Source organism: Erpetoichthys calabaricus, chromosome 8 (assembly GCF_900747795.2).
Source record: "Erpetoichthys calabaricus chromosome 8, fErpCal1.3, whole genome shotgun sequence".
NCBI lineage: Eukaryota > Metazoa > Chordata > Cladistia > Polypteriformes > Polypteridae > Erpetoichthys > Erpetoichthys calabaricus.
The window spans coordinates 198,105,227-198,120,985 of NC_041401.2; the positions used below are offsets into that span (position 1 = coordinate 198,105,227).

General features: G+C 54.1%; 1 protein-coding gene and 1 long non-coding RNA gene across 7 annotated transcripts in view; one reads left to right on the forward strand and one right to left on the reverse strand.

The window, feature by feature from the left end:
* Positions 1 to 15,759, reverse strand: part of LOC127528966 (uncharacterized) — a 524,038-nt gene that overhangs the window by 334,625 nt on the left and 173,654 nt on the right. Inside the window, exon 1 of one of the 6 annotated variants that reach the window (XR_007935652.1) lies at positions 5,047 to 5,058. The exons of the other annotated variants lie outside the window; for them this stretch is intronic. This is a non-coding gene — a long non-coding RNA (uncharacterized LOC127528966). Of the gene's footprint in view, positions 1 to 5,046; positions 5,059 to 15,759 lie in introns of those variants that run through there. 6 annotated transcript variants of the gene reach the window in all.
* The window catches only part of agap1 (ArfGAP with GTPase domain, ankyrin repeat and PH domain 1), a 132,772-nt gene that overhangs the window by 8,072 nt on the left and 108,941 nt on the right, over positions 1 to 15,759 (forward strand). Inside the window, 5 exon segments of the mRNA XM_028808110.2 lie at positions 3,525 to 3,583; positions 5,988 to 6,075; positions 9,599 to 9,684; positions 10,517 to 10,658; positions 14,737 to 14,871. Coding sequence (XP_028663943.1) covers positions 3,525 to 3,583; positions 5,988 to 6,075; positions 9,599 to 9,684; positions 10,517 to 10,658; positions 14,737 to 14,871 — 510 coding nt within the window.

Consider the following 15,759-nt stretch of genomic DNA (forward strand, 5'->3'; position numbering starts at 1 on the left):
GATTTCTTGTTCCTTAAGTCTGGGAGGCAGCAGGACTGGTGAGTGCGTCGAGTGCCCAGGCCGATTGTGACACTCCGGCAGCACCCACTTCCATGGCACCGGCTTGAGGCACCTGTGCACACGGCCACCGGGGGCGCCCTTTGTCTCGCCCTTTTTAATAAATGGCCGAGATGGCAGACTCCACCCCTCGAGCCGATGGCAGGAGGCCCATCAGTTATGGTGGCTTCAGCACGGCCCCCCGCTGACGGCTTCGGGGTGTTTGCACAGGTGGAGACGCACAGCGGCGGCTCTCGCTCAACAGGATTTGAGGGCCGCACGTTCAAACCACGGAGCCGCCCTCTTTGTTTTCATGTCTGCTTTTGTGCCATGTGGCGCTGGGCCCGTGCCCCTCTAGGTCGGTGCCCCTGAGGGTCCAACTGCTGCCTCACACTGTTATTCTCGGGTTGGCCCCTGCTGCCAGGCAGTTCATGAGGGACAATGTGTCACATTGGGGAGCCCCGCCTGCTACTTGGGCAGATTAGTGGACCGTTGTGACAGACGTCATGACTGGCGCCTTGCTCGGTATTCTTTCTATAGAGCGCCTTTCACTCGAAAGCCCACCGTCAGATACCAGTTTCAGCCACACCCCCTCTTGTTTGCGTTTGACTTCTCTGACTTTGGCGTTGGACCCCCAGCTGCAAGCCCAGTAATGTCATCTCAATTTAAACAGGAGCCCGGGCACTTTGAGCCCCCAGTCCTCAGAGGCCACCTCGGGTGCTGGGTTGTGTTACTGGAGTCTGGTGGGATTTGGTGGACCCCTCAGAACTGTTAACGTGGACTTTGGACAGAAGTCGTTTACCTTTCATGCCATCTTTGTCCTCCGTGGCAGGGGGCAATGCAGGGAACAATGCTGCGTGGGGCATGAGTTCATCTCAGGACTCTGGGGGGCATCGGGGCCGGGAGGTCTGATGTTTATTTAGAGGGTCTGATGTTTGTGTGGACGGCCAGAGTGTGCGGTCAAACATCCACACGCTGAAATCATTCGTGTCACTTTGCTGTCCGAGTCACAAATGTGGTGGTGGCAGTGCAGGGAAGTTCTAACTGGCATGACCGAGCAGTGTGCCACACATCACAGTAAGGGCGGGAGAAGTCGTTAATATAGTGCCTTTCACATCTGCTGTTCTATACGTAGTGTGCTCTCTTAGAAGTGTTAATATTGTCACGTGCAATTCCTGAGGTCATTTCAGAGTGACACGATGACACATTGGTGTCCTCAGAAACACAAAGGTCAAATAAGCCTGCCCTTCATGTCGTACCAGTGCTGCCTTTTGTAGTGCCCTTCCTGTTCTATAGCGCCTTTTCGTATCTGCCCATCCGCTGCGTAGCCCTTGTAGTATTGATCGTCTCCATTTCAGATTCAGACTTTGTTTATTATTGTATGGCGCCTTTCATGACGGTTTCATTGTGTCCCTCATGGTTTTCTTGTTTCTGCCCATCCACCGGTCTGTCACAGTGCTGATAACTGACCAGCATGCCGTGTGTGCCCGCTCTGGTGCCATGGTAAATAAGAGTGGGTTTTAGGGCAGTGCCTTTCATATTGATCGTTATCTTTTCTGTCTCATGAATTCTTAGGGGGTCTTTCCTACCTGTTATAGCGCCTTTCACCTTCCTGTTTTTCTGTGATTTGCTGCCTTTTTATATCTACCCACTGGCCTGGCACTGGTGGTCTTGCCCTGTGCCCAGAGTTCAATGTGATTCTCTGAGTGGGTTCTAAGGCAGACCCTCATTTTATTGGCTCCCCTGGTCACCAAGACCCCCCCCCCCCCACCATACACACACACACCTTTTCCCACTTTCACCAGCTTGCCAAGCCACTGGTCATATAGCACCTTGCTCAGCCAATGCCCTGCCGTTTACAGCTCACATGGGGTCTCCAGGTGGGGCTCGCCATGTGTCTCTAAAGCTGACTTTCTTCCAGATCTTTAATTCTATTCCATGCCTTGGAATACTAATATGTGATAATGAAAGGCGCTATATGGAATGTGCCCGTGTCACCCCTGGTAAGGCGTTGGCTGAACTGGCTGGCTGTGGATCTGAGAAGTGTGGGGTTATTTGCTGAAACTGGTGGTCCGAGTATGTACGGACCATCAGCCTCCTCTCCGGCTCGTGCTCGCCTTGGGGTCTCACACAGCTGCAGAGTCACCTGAGGCTGTGTGCCCCCTTAGTAGAGGATGAGGTGCCCCCTAGTGCAGTGGCAGAAGAGGCTGCCTTGGCCCCTTCACATGCCAGTCCTCTAGTGGTGCGAGAGTTCTGGGAAGGCACAATCTGCAGCCAGCCTTTTTGTTTCTCTGGTCTGGATCCCATGCCATGTGTTTCTATCCTCTGTGCCCGTCTTGCCACCTTGGATCATGGTGGGTCACTCGTCATTTTCCGAGTGGCCACTTTTTCTTTTTTTTTGTTCCCTCTTCACTCTAAGTGAAACATCGGAATTGTCGCCGAGCAGAAGGAAGTCAAATGAAAAGCAGATTGAGCGCCAGCCGCCAGTTGCCAAGGCAACCACTTCTGTAAAGATGGCCTAGTTTGTGCGGCGCAGCGCGGCGCGGCTTGTCACTTTGTGCTCGGCCCTCTGGTGCTGCTTTGAGGAGCAGATGGCAGGACATGAAATATTCAGATCCAAATTATTCACACATGTAGGAACGTGCAGCCCGCTGGCGCGGCGCATTTGGGAAAGGCAGCGGCCCGTCCACCCGTGAAAGTCGCCCGCGTGGTCTCTAGTGAGCAGTGCGCTGCCAGTCAGGGGTCTGTGGCCTGCTGAGCTGACCCACCATTATGGTGCCCACAAGAGGGCAAAGCCTGAAGCAAATGCCTTCCCTGTAGGGGGCACCACTTGTAATTGAGCACACCTGCATGCCACAGCCAAACCGTGAATGCCAAGGTGGGGGGGGGGGGAGGAGATGATTTTCTATTGGTTCTACTGCCAGCCTGGTGACAGGGCCTCCTGTGTAAGGCGCTATACATAGCAGACTGGTTGGGGCAGCCTTCAGCATCTCTGCTCATTCTAGTTGCTTCTTGGATTGCCCAATTTGTATCCTTCTTGTTCTGATGATGGTAGTGGTGCCAACCATTTGCCGCCCTATTTGTCCCTGTCACCATCCATCAGTGCCAGCTGTGACATTAGGGTTAGATGGCCAGGCCACTCCCTACATGACCCTGAGGTCCTTCGACAGCTTCAATGCTATTTTATGACCCCTGTGCTTGTGTCCTTCTGCCAGTGGTCTATGACCCTCAGGGACCTGTGGAGTCGCACATGACCTGGCAACGTGGCTCGGGCATCACAGTTGTTGGCATGGACCCCCACGACTGCCCTCTGGCCTCGAGGGTCATTTTACAGGACTGCTTGGGTGTGGACACGCTGGCACTAATCCTGAAGGGCCCCCAGTGAGACATCTCCTAGGTTGGCACTCTTGTTCAGAAGCTCCTCGTCTGCTGGCAGTGTGGGTGGTCCGCTTTCTCAACCTCGTCTCTCTCTCTCTTGTGTTTTTCAGATGCCTTCGTGAACAGCCAGGAGTGGACGCTGAGCCGCTCGGTGCCCGAGCTCAAAGTGGTGAGTAGTGTGCAGGGCCGCACCGCGCTCTGGACTGAGGGGGCACTCCAGTCCTCTAAAGTGCCATGGTGCCAGGTCTGAGCGGTGTGTGATCCCATTGGCATTTTGTGGTCATCTTGCGTGTCTGGTTGGTGGCACTGCCCGCTTACCTGAGCAGAGGGCTTATGGTGCTTCCCGTGTCCCTGTGATGTGACCGGGCACCTCTGGGCTTTTTTTTGCTCCATGTTGGCATGTTGCTCTCCTCCTCCACATGCCTTTGCCCACTTTGTTCCAATATCTGTCTTCTGTTTTACCTCAGTTGGCACTTTGATTGTTTTGATAGGAAATGTCAGTACATCAGTAGTGGAACCTGAAATTGGCTGTGCCGCCTGTGCCCATGCAGCAAGTGCCATGCCAGTTCATACAGCTGGCACTCCAGTTTTGGGTGCACCTGTTCCCTGATGTATTTCAGTGAGCACGATAAAGATGCCCATAGCCCACTGCCAGCCCAGCATCTTGAGTTTTTGTCTTTCTGGCAGTCGGGCTGGCATGGCACTCTGATGAGGACAAACAAATAAAGAAAGAAATAAACAAGTCGCAGACACCCAACCCTCCATTTGGGCAGGAAGTGTAAGCCCCCGTTGGGCTAAAAGGTGGTGAAGCTGGAAATGCCGCCAGTTTCTGTGTCCCTGTATGTAGTTGAGCCACTGTAGGGTCTGAAGTGTCGCTTTACCAAGAGGGGCGCTATATAAGCTCAAGTCACAGACCTCCCACACCCATGGCACAAAACCATCAAAATGCCAGTTCTGTTACCTGTGTATGCCCACCTGTGGGACTGGCCTACAGGATGGATCAGAAAGAACTTAGCAGGATATGTCACCCTTGGTCACTGCTCCAGTCCTCAAGGATGGGCATCAGGACAAAGGAGTGGCTTTTGGGTCAGACTGCCAGGAGGGCGAGTAGAATGGGGGTATCTTAGAGTGTGGGAAGGGCGCATGGGCATTGAGGTGCCTCTTGAAAGTCAAAGACTGCAGGAGCGAGCGCCAATGTACCAGGTGGGTGAAACACGAGAGCTCAGCTCACCGACTGCCTAGATGCCCACCTGCAAGTTCTGGAGTTTGTGCCAAACTGGCAAGATGGCATGCAAAAACTTGGAGGGCCTGGGCAGAGTAGTTGTTTTTAAGGTGGCTCATGGGCATATGGCTGTCATTTGCTGCCATCTGCTCAGTTGGCATAGTCATCACCCATGTAATGCCCTCTTGAGACCTCCAGCATTCCACTGCCTTGTCATCTTTGATGCCCGGTTAAAGATCAGTTTATTCTTTGTCCAGTTCTCAGTGGGTCCAAGAGCCTTTGGCAGGCAAGCCCCTGGCATCTGAACTGCAGTGGTCTCTAGGGGCTGGCAAGTGTCCACACTGGGGCCCAGCATTAGTTGTATTACAGTAAGACTTGCCCCCAGTTGTGCCCCGCCCAGCCAGATTGACTCTGCCCCGCCCATACTTGTGTCCACGCCCACTATTCACATGACGCCCAATTGTTGTTCATACCCCGCCTGTTACTCACATGTCCACGCCTACTATTTACCTGTGACCACACCCACATGCCTGCTAGCCCCACCTCAGAGGTTTCCGTGATCTTTGCCCTTGGCATCTTATCATGAAATGCAGCATGGCAGAGACTTGGCTCCAGCGGTGCCCGGCCTGCCCGCTGTCTTGGTGCTCGGTGTATTGTTTCCAAATGAAAGTGCTGCTCTGTGCCCACTGGGTCCTCCTTTTGCAGACGTCACTTTGAGCACTTGGTGTCTTTTGTTCTCGTCTTGGCTCGCCACACGTTTTCTTTTGCCATCCCGACTTTCCGGCGTTTTCTTTCCTTGCGGGCCGAATGTGTTTGTAATTTGCAGCCTGTGGGTTCCGATTGTCTCGGAAATGCGCGGCTCGTGTGATTGGAGGAAGTGACTGACGTTTAACTTGAGGAGCTGTGGCAGCAGCACAGTGCCACCCTCGGGCCGAGGGGCACTCGTGTGTTAAGGTGAGGGGCGGGGCACTCAGCTCTACCTCCATGGTGACCTGTGTTGAGCCACTTCTGCCCCCTACAGGCCGGACTGTGAGGACATTGTATGGTTTATTGCTCAGCCCAGTCAGACGCTTCGGTTGATTTCCTGCCCGCCTTTTGGCACTTGTCCTGGTCCACCTCTAGCAGTGCCCCAGGGTGGCATCAAGGCTGCTCCAAAGGCTTTTGCAGAAAGGACTGCCCCGCCCTGCCTCGTGCCCACCGATGTCTGAAAGGAGGATAGAATGGCGGGTAGATGGACACTTGTGGGCACTTGGAGGATGTTGGGACACAGTGCCTGATGAGCCCCCAGGGAGCCTGGCATCAGAGTTCTCCTTCTTGGTTTTCATGGATTTTTTTTTTTTTTTTGTTTCAGGGCATTGTGGGTAACCTGGCCAGTGGTAAGTCTGCCCTGGTGCATCGATACCTGACTGGCACCTACGTGCAAGAAGAGTCTCCAGAAGGTATGTGTGCTTATAGGGACGCTGTGCCCATCTCCTTAACCCATGCTGGATAAGTGGATGCCCCTCATGAAGAGCCACATATAGCAATGCCAGGCTGTCTGTTTTAAAATGCCAGTTTGTTAAGTTCTCATGAGTGGTCCTGAGGAGGGTGCTACCCAGCTTCTTGTCATTGGAATGAACAGCTTCTTGGTCGGGTGCTGTGCCATGGCTGTGTCTTGACTTCCTCCCACTGGCATATTCCTGAGAAGGGCAATGCCACTTGCTGTGTACGTGTTGTCCACTGGCATACTTGTGACATTGGGTGCATTTTGTTTATAGCGCCCTGCAGCACCACAGCGGTTGAGAGCAGGGCAAAGTGTGACTGGCTGGGCACACGCTGCCATGCCTGCTAGCATCCATCCAGTCACTCTCCTGCTGCTCATTCCATAGCTTGGCGAGGCGAGTGGGGAGCTAACCTCTGTGAAGGCTGGTGACATTTAGTTTGGATGTGACATGAAGGGTGGCATTTGTGAGCAGGGCCTGGCATCGGAACTTGAAGGGCACCATCCGGCTCTCTCATTTCGAGTTTGTAGATCAGCCTCAGTCCAGATTGGCATAGGTGCCCAGGGCTGCCCTTCCTGGTAAGCCATGGTGGCCGACATTTGCTGGTTGTTAGTGGAGTGCCCACTAGTGGGCAGTGCTTGATTGGGTCACATTGTCATCTGGCGGGCTCCTCGAGGTGCAGTGCCCGCCTCCTTCCCTCGATGGATGTGTCTGTGGCTTCTTTGCCTTGGCTCTTTGCTGCTCTCGTTGCCCCCACTGCCCTGGAGCGATGCCAGTGTGGTGACTAAATGCTACGTTTCCTAAAATACTTCATGAGAGCCAAGTTAAAAAAAGAGACTCTTTGAACCCGATGGCCGTTTCAGGAATCTCGACGTTGTCACGTGCCACAGTGAGTGCCCTCTAAGGGACGAGACCGAGTGCTTTGGTGTAAATGTGTCATGTCTGAGTGGGTGTCCCATGGTGCCCCATGAGTGTGGTGGGTGAGGGGCTTGCAAAATGAGTTCCTGGTGGCAGCTTGAGCTGGTAATGCCCTTCAGTGTGCCCAACGCATTTGTTGCGTTACGCAAACAGCTGTGTGGTGAATGTGACCACTTGAGGAGCTGCATGAGGTGACTGTGTTGTCCTTGGTTGGCGTTGTGCCCAAAGGTGACGTGAGTGGCCATTTGGGACACTCGGCGTGTCATTGGCGCCCCTCATTTGCATCCTGTCAGATGGCACTTGAAAGGCTCTTTGTCTCCAGCTGGCAGCGGGTGATGGTGGTCACTTTGGTTGTCATCTCCTGAAGGTGAGTCCCTCGCCGCTCGGCCGCCGTTTGCCCCGGGTGGGTCCAGTCTGATGCCCGCGGCCTGCCAGTCTCACTCCTGTTTTAACTCCTCTCCTCTCTCCCTTCTTTTTTGGCTGAACACTTTTCAGCAGACATGGACGCAGGTGAGTGTGGTCAGGGTGCCGACGCCAGCTCCTCGTGGGCACTGGCCGCCCGTCTCTCTGTGTCACCCCTTTAGCAGGAGCTGGGCTCTGAGTGGCCCGGCCTCCCGTGTCTGTCGTCTTGTCCCCATGTCTGTTGTCACCTGTCAGTCCTGACTAAACCCCAGCGTCTGTCTGCCATCATGTCATCTAAAACGGACTCGAGGGGCCGCTGTGCCCTCTGTGTCTCTCTTTAGTTGTTGACCCCCACGTCCATCATCTGCATGAAGTTCCTCGTGTGATTAATGCCAACCTGCCACACCACCCGGCTCTCCTTAGTATGACCAGGACTTGCACGCCAGCAGTGGAGGGCAGGGGTGTTTGGGGGGGGCTTTTCTTACCTGTAGGCCCAGATGCCAACTCCTGTACCTCCCACCAGCCTCTGGGCACTTGAGTGACAACCTGCACTCCACCCAATTGGCCTGTGCTGGCTCAGGAAGTGCAAAAGGACACATCAGCCCCACCTTAGTCACTTGCACAGATGGTGGCAGCAGAGTTCCCGTGCCCAGTTGTGCCCAGTTGCTCTCCCAGATCAGGTTCTGTCCTCTTTGTTCCTCTGCCGCCCTTCGTAGTTTTGTACACAGACCCTTGGTGCACATCACTGTGCCCTGGTAGCTTGTTGCTGTCCACTGGGTGGCTTAGCCACTCGCCTTATGGAATGCCACCAGTCAACATGGCACAGTGCACTTCACAAGTAAACCTGCCCTACAGTGGCTTACATATCAGTAGCACACACCGAGGGTCCCAAAGGCTTCTGGGGTTAGCGCCGCCCCGCATGTTGGGATTCCGCCTGGGAATTTCAGGCAAGCAGTGGTGGGTTTGTCTCCATGCCAGCAGCCGCTTCCTTTTGGCTCGGGCACGGCTCTGTTGGATGTGACCGTCTTGCAGCAGCTGCTCCCCGACTGGTCTGCTGGTCGCCCGCTTTGTGCTCGGGCTGCGGGCCTCGCTGCTATTTGGCAGTTGCCAGTTGCACGCAGCAGGTGGCGCCACATGAAACATTTGCTCAGCACTGGCTTGTGGCCACGGGTTCAAGTCCTGCCACTGCCACTCAGTGTGACCCTGAGGGAGCTCCAGCTGCAAACTAATATAGTCATGGAAATGAAAGTGCCTTGGAATGGTGGGCTCGATGGAAAGGCGCTATATAAATGATTAGTGGTGCCCCTTAATCACTTGGCCATAGCAGGTGCCACCCTACTTTATTTGGTAGTGCACAAGTGAGATGGGCAGCATCGACCTCTGGTGGTCCAAGCTTTCCGGAGCAGTCTGTCTCTCCATTGTGCCCTGAGCCCACCAGGGGTGTCAAGCTAAGTGCCTGGTGGGCATCGCTGGCAGCTCGGTCACTTTCTTCATTATTTTCATCGAGCCAGCAGAACCAGGTGCCCAGCCCGTGCTTTAAGTAAAGTGAGGCAACACCCAGGCAGGTACAAAGGTGCTGTATGAGGCAGATGGGCATGAAGCGCATGGGCGAACTTACAAAGAAATTAAAGGCGCTATAATTGACAACTCTGACTTAAGACCCATCACGCACACACCTAGTTGCAGCTGTGTGGACTGAGCTGCTCCCATTGGCTTACTGGCACTGTGGCACTAGGGGGCCCTACTGCTCCACACGAAGCATTGTGGGTGTGAATGGGCACACATGACAGATGACCTCGGTGTCTCCCATGAGGGAGCGTGGAGCTCTGTGATGGTCAGGCTCGAAGAGCGGGCAAAAAGAAGGGCACAATTGGGCACTGTGCACCCAGCCTGGCCCATGGCACGAGCTCCCATGTCCGTCTGTGCCACATCGTCCCTCCCAAATCACACGGGTGGATTTCAATCTGGCGCTCATCTTCACCCAGCACATCCATGTCTTCATCTCGTCCACCTGACCCCATCTGTGCTTCATACTGGATAAGGTGGGTTGCTGAGCAGTGACTGGGCCGAGACCACCGGCTTTATGACCTCGGTCAGCTCTCGGCGGCTCCCCTGCCAGGCCACGCTGGCTGCCCTCTCACCCTGTTCTTCATCGTGACAGGTGGCCGCTTCAAGAAGGAGATCGTGGTGGACGGCCAGAGCTACCTGCTGCTGATCAGAGATGAAGGGGGCCCTCCGGAGGCACAGGTGAGTACTGCACGGGCGTCTTGGTGCCCGCCTGTGAGGTCCACATCTCGTCTGCTGGTATTGTGCAGTTGTGCCAGGCTCGGTCACCTGCGTCCTTTTTGTGTGCCTTTTGCATTCAGCAGGCAGATTGTTTATGGCGCGTTTTCGCCCCCTTGTGGAAAGAGGCTTGAACTGCAGGTTGAAATCCCAGCATTGACTACTTTGCGATGTCAATGACAGGCGCTATAGAAAATGGAGCACCTGTGCCAACGTGAGCCTCTGAGGCGGCATTCTGAACTTATTGTTATAGCGCCTTTCACAATAGGCTCTGTCACACTCCAAGTGCCTGAACTGGACACTGCAAGTGGGCAGCAGGGCGCAGGGGATGGACGTTACATTGGCAGCAGTGGGCCAACACAGTGGAGTGGCATTAGTGGCCAGCCATCGTCTTTGGATTTCACTGCCCCTTCAAAGAGGTGCCATGTGAAGACCTCATGCTGTGCCCTTTGGCACTTCAAGGGGCAGTAATACATGTTGATCCCATCCCACTCCTGCTTACTGTGCAAGGCGCTATATACAGAGCCAGGGCGCCTGTTGTGATGATGAGTAGTTGAACATCACCTTTGACCTCAAGCCACCTGGGGGATGCATGCAGTGGAGGGTCCAACTGAAGTGATGCCACTTTCCTTTATAGTGCCCAGAGGCCGAGCGACTGTCCTCGTTTTGTCCCAGAGGCTGCCGATTACGGTGGGCCTGTCCACCCGCTGGCCGATGCTTTTGTTGGCCCCTTTGTGTTTTGTCTTCCGTTGCTGTCCCTGTCACCGCTTACCTCTCTTCTCTCTTTGGTCCTCAGTTTGCCCTGTGGGTGGACGCCGTCATCTTCGTCTTCAGCCTGGAGGACGAGAACAGCTTCCTGACCGTCTACAACTACTACAGCCGCCTGGCCAACTACCGCAACACGGCCGAGATCCCGATGCTGCTGGTGGGCACGCAGGGTAAGCGGCACCTTTGTGTCTGGGGGGGCGGGCAGCAGGACGCCATCCAGCCTGAGCCGAATGAGTGTTAAAGGATCATCGGCACGGCCACTTGAGTGGGTCTGCAGGGTCGTGAAGAGACAGAAACCCACTCTGTACAGTTGCCCGCCCGCTGCTAGGCGGCATTCTGTTATGGACCCTGTCCACTTATTGTCACGACCTGTCCGTTTAGGTGCCCAGATCAGGAGGCTGTGATGGTGGGTGGTGGAGGGCACAGGTTTAGATCCCACTGTGACTCTGACTTGTTTGTCATGGTGTTCACCACGGAGGGCGCTATATGAACACAGCAGAGATCATTCAATCATAGATGATTGGCACAATTTAATACCCTCAGTGAGTGCCACCTAACAGTTTAGAGGACATCACCGGTGAAGACCCCTTGTGGCAGCAGAGGACGCTACACTGCTGCATCAGGTGGGTATCAAGACGGGGTCAAAGTTCAAAGTGCCAGTCTGTTACATGACCGCCGGCAGGTGACATCACATGGTGGGCATCAAACCCCCCAGCCTGTGATTTATAATCCAGCTGTAGCCAATAAGTGGCACACTGCCTTCCTTTGACTGACTGTGGGTGCCACAGCCACCGGGGGGGTCACATGAGGCCACAGTGACATAACCTGAAGTGGGACTTGCCCGATTGTTTGATGCCATTGTCCCTATAGTCATCAGACGACATTTGGCCCACTTTACTGATGGTGAATCCCCTTGTTGAGGGCAGACCTCTGTATTTGGTGGGTGTCAACACCAAGTTAAGCATTGCCACCAGTTCCACATACAAAGTGCCAATTTCTCATGTGGGCACCAGCATGGGTCACATGAATCCACTCTGCCAAGCTGTAGAGTGGCATGGGCAAAGCAAACCTGCAGTGAGCTGAGGCCATTCAGCCTACCCACTTTGCGCATCGTGCCACTCTGCCACTTTGTTGTTTTTGTTTGCCCTCAAATTGAAGGACCCGTTGTGGCCTGTCAGACCCATCTGTGACATAGAGGTGACAAGTTCCGTGAGACACACCCGCATGTCATCATTAGCAGTGAGGCTTACATCCATGGTGGGCCGTTGGTCCTTTGCAACTGCCCTCGCTTGGTTGTTAGTCCACTGATGTACATCCACAAGGGCACCGTGCCACCTCAGACTAAGCCCTCTCTAGTGAGTGCCAGGCATGCCAGCCACTCCCATGTTCAGAATATCAAAGTCACCCCAAAGTGAGACCAGGCGACTGGCTCGGGGGTCAAAACCCCAGTGTGACAGCAGCTGTGGCACTGGCTCGGAGGCTCCCTCTGGTGGTGAAAGTGCCTAACAGCGCCCTTTGAAGCTGTGGCCAAGCTGATTGATTGGCTGGTGCTTTTTTTTTCACTATTTAATTGAAAATCAAAAGGCTGAGTGGCAGAGGTGCCCAAGTGGGCAGGACTCGGGGGGGCATGGTCAGTCAAAGTCGAGATGGGGGTTCTAGTCCTGCTGTGCCCGCTGTTGGCGTTGAGTTTGTGTGTTCTCTGGTCAGGCCTGTCACAGCTTGAATGAGGGGGTTCATAAAATGGAGGGCGAGCTCAGTGTGCCCTGAACAAGAAAAAGGGACAGTGACGTGAAGTGACATTGTGGACAAGGACAAGAGTGACCCCTTTAAGGTGATAGCAATACCAGCGCTCTGTGCTACCCTGAGCTTCTCCCTCTCCACACGGTATGGTGCCCCTTGTGTCTCTGAAAGGTGCTATATGAAATGAAGTGGACCACCATGTGTCCCCAGGTCAGTTGAGATGTCCTCCTTCTATGTCATGAATAACTGGTGACAAGTTCTCAGGGCACTGCCAACTGCTTACTTGGAATGTCTCATCATGCCAGTCTGCCAATGCCAGTCGTTATTTGTTGGCTTTATATAGCGTCTCTCGTCGTGGTGGACCCTGCACGGTTAAGGAGAGCAGTGTGCTGTCCTAGAAGAAATCCCACAAGAGCATTGCCAACCACCAGTTGCTGAACCCGCCAGTACATTAAAGATAGTGGACCTCACTGCCAGGTCGGGTGGCACTCAAGGGCTGGTTTGGACTAGTGACATTGACCCCTTGACCACTGGGGGGGGGGGGGGGGGGCACATTGCACTCAGTGACTTTGCAGCTGTAGGAGGGAATGTCACCAGTGACTCTCAGTGGGCCTGCCGGTCTAGGTTCAAGTTCAATGCCATGAGACCCACTTTCTGCCGCACATGGTGCCTCCCTCGACTTACCGAGGAGCTCTGTGGCGCTAATGGCACTCGCCTTTAAATGACCACAGCACTCACACCCCATGATGGCCACAGACCCCAAGTCGACTTCCTCATCTTCTGTGTTTGACTCCTTAGTACCAAATGTGGTCACTAGGTGTCACCCTTCATTCTCTTTACATGTCTGCTTTGGAGCCCGCATTGTGAAGCTGGGTACAAGCACATGGGCACAGGTTCTGATCCCCCACCCCAATGACACCATGCGGCCAGTCATGTTCACTGCAGAAGGCGCTACATACAACCAAGGAAGGCCGACTGCTGCCCGCTTGTCACAGGTAAATGTCTGCCACGTAACAGAATGGTACTTTACAGGTGATAAGTGTGGCGGCAGGAGGAACTAAACTGGCACATTAGATGTGTGGCAAGGCCATGTTGAGTGCTACCAACAGTTCAAAGTACGTGGTGCTGGCACTGGCAGGTAAATCACTTGGTGGGCCTTTGTCAAAAGGGGGCACACCCTACACTTGAAAGTCCAGTTCCTTCATCAGCAGGGGTCACATCAGGCCACAGTGACATGAAGTGGGACACGCTGGGCACAGGATGCTGTGGCCCTGCTGGGGGTGCCATACAGTGAACAGGGGGCTGTTTGCCTGGCATTGCGAATCAGGTGTCTTTAGTTATCAGGTAGTGGTGGGCTTGTGCCACTTCATTGTTTTTGTTTGTCCTCCGCTTGAAGTCCATCAGGCCCATCTATGGCACATCAAGACCACGTTGAGCTGGCACCCTGGTATACAGTGGCAGTTTGTTGTGTGGGCACGCAAACCGAGTTTGTGTAGTTGCAGTCATTTAAAGGCTGTAGTGTAGTGGACCCCCACCACAGGACTGGCCACTGTCCCCAATTCGTTGTTGTCATCGTTGTCTGTGTTTGACTGCATTACCAGATGTGCCCACTAGATGTCAGTGTAACACCATGCTTTCCTGCTGCAGTGCCAGGCGCTGGAGTGCCCACTGTATTGGGCTTAATTGACCAGGCTGGTCGTGTCCACAGCATCTAAATCAAAGCCAGTGACCCTTGAGGTTTGTCTGAGTGTGGACCCACCCAAGTGACCCCACTGCTCAGACCCCTTTGCTGGTGTTCAGGTCATATTTGTAAACGTCACCGTCACCCCTCCATTACTGAAATGAAAGGACGAAGAACGTGAAGTAAGAGCCCACCGAGGTCGGCCTGTCCAACTGTGCAGTTACTGACCGGCTCACTCTGTTCACAATTCACAGGACTGGAGCCTACCTTGGCAGCACTGAACACAGGGCATTAATTGGCCAAGGGGGGGGCTGCCAGCCCAATTTTGTGACCCTGACACACAGAGACATGAAGTGGGGTTTGAACCCGGGACTCCAGAGGTGTGAGGCAGCAGCGCTAACCAGCAGCGGAGCAGGGTGCTCACCAGAGGGCACAGTCCAGTGGTCATGCCATGGCAGGGTGTGTGCCTGGTAGTAAAACTCTTGGGTGTGATGCCAGTGAGGCCACGTCTAAGCATGTGTGACCAAATGGGGTGCCCTTGTAGGCTTGGGTCGCTTGACTGGCGGCATGGTGGACAACATGGGGTCTGTGTGGTTGGCCTGGGCAGAGAGATGTGAGGGGTGGCAAGTCCAAACCTGAGGTAAGGTGGACATGAAGCGCACATGGTGCCCAGTCTGATTTTGCTTGGCATCCTGAGCGACACAAACATGCTATGCACAGCAGATGTCTCAAAGATTTGCCTTCATGCCAGTGGGCCAGCGGTGACTCTTTAGGATGTTTGCCATGTCATTTTGGCCTCCTCTAAGGTTTCATACTTTTCTTTGTAGATGCCATCAGCTCCACCAACCCTCGGGTGATCGATGATGCCAAAGCCCGGAAGCTGTCCAACGATCTCAAACGATGCACCTATTATGAGACATGTGCCACCTATGGGCTCAACGTGGAGCGGGTCTTCCAGGACGGTAAGCTGCTTTGCACCTATTGAAATGTGGTCAGCTATGTGTGGGCACTGAGGATGGATGTGCAGTGCCCGTCCAGAGGGTCACATGTTGTGGTGCCCATGTCTGTTTTGTGCCACTTGGTGTTTTAAGAAGTTCATCTCCACTTGCCGTCACCTTCTCCTCCAGCCTGCCATCCTCTGTAATGCCCAGCCTTGGATTGCCCTTTAGGAGGATAGGGTTGGCACTGACTGGCACACTCATGCCAATATGTGGATTGGCCCTTTGCAGTCAGGTCTTGGTAACATCATTAAAAAGGTGTCACTTAAGGGTCCTAGCTGTAATGGGTGCCAGGACCTCGCATCCTCACCACATCAAGCACCATGTCAGAGGGCCTCTTAGTGGGCACTGGGTGATGCCATTGACCTGATGACTGGGCATCTCACAGTCTCTTTAAGTCCACTCAGCTCTGTGGCACCCTGCAGTGAATGGCATTGTGCTGCACAGTTCCCTGGCAATGTCATAAACTGAGATGGATGCCACTTGGTTAGACTTGCCAAGCACACGGAGGTGGGCACTTGGGTAGCTCATGGTAGCAGTAAATCGGAATCATTATATGTGCCCATTTGATCACTTTAGAACCTGCTTATCCAGTTGTCAGGGTCATGGTGGGTGGTGCCCACCTTGGCAGGAATCAGCCCTGCATAGGCTGCCAGTTCATCAGTGAAGATTAGACTAAAATACGCGGTGGCACAGCGGGCAATTTAAAGGACTAAGCAGAGTGGGGTCTGTCTCTGTGCCCTGCTGCCCCCACCCTCACTGTTCACTGCACTTTGACTGCCTCTATCAAGCTGAGTCCACCCTTGTGAGCCACTGGCACTGTGTGAGACTGCCATGCACTTGGCAAAATGT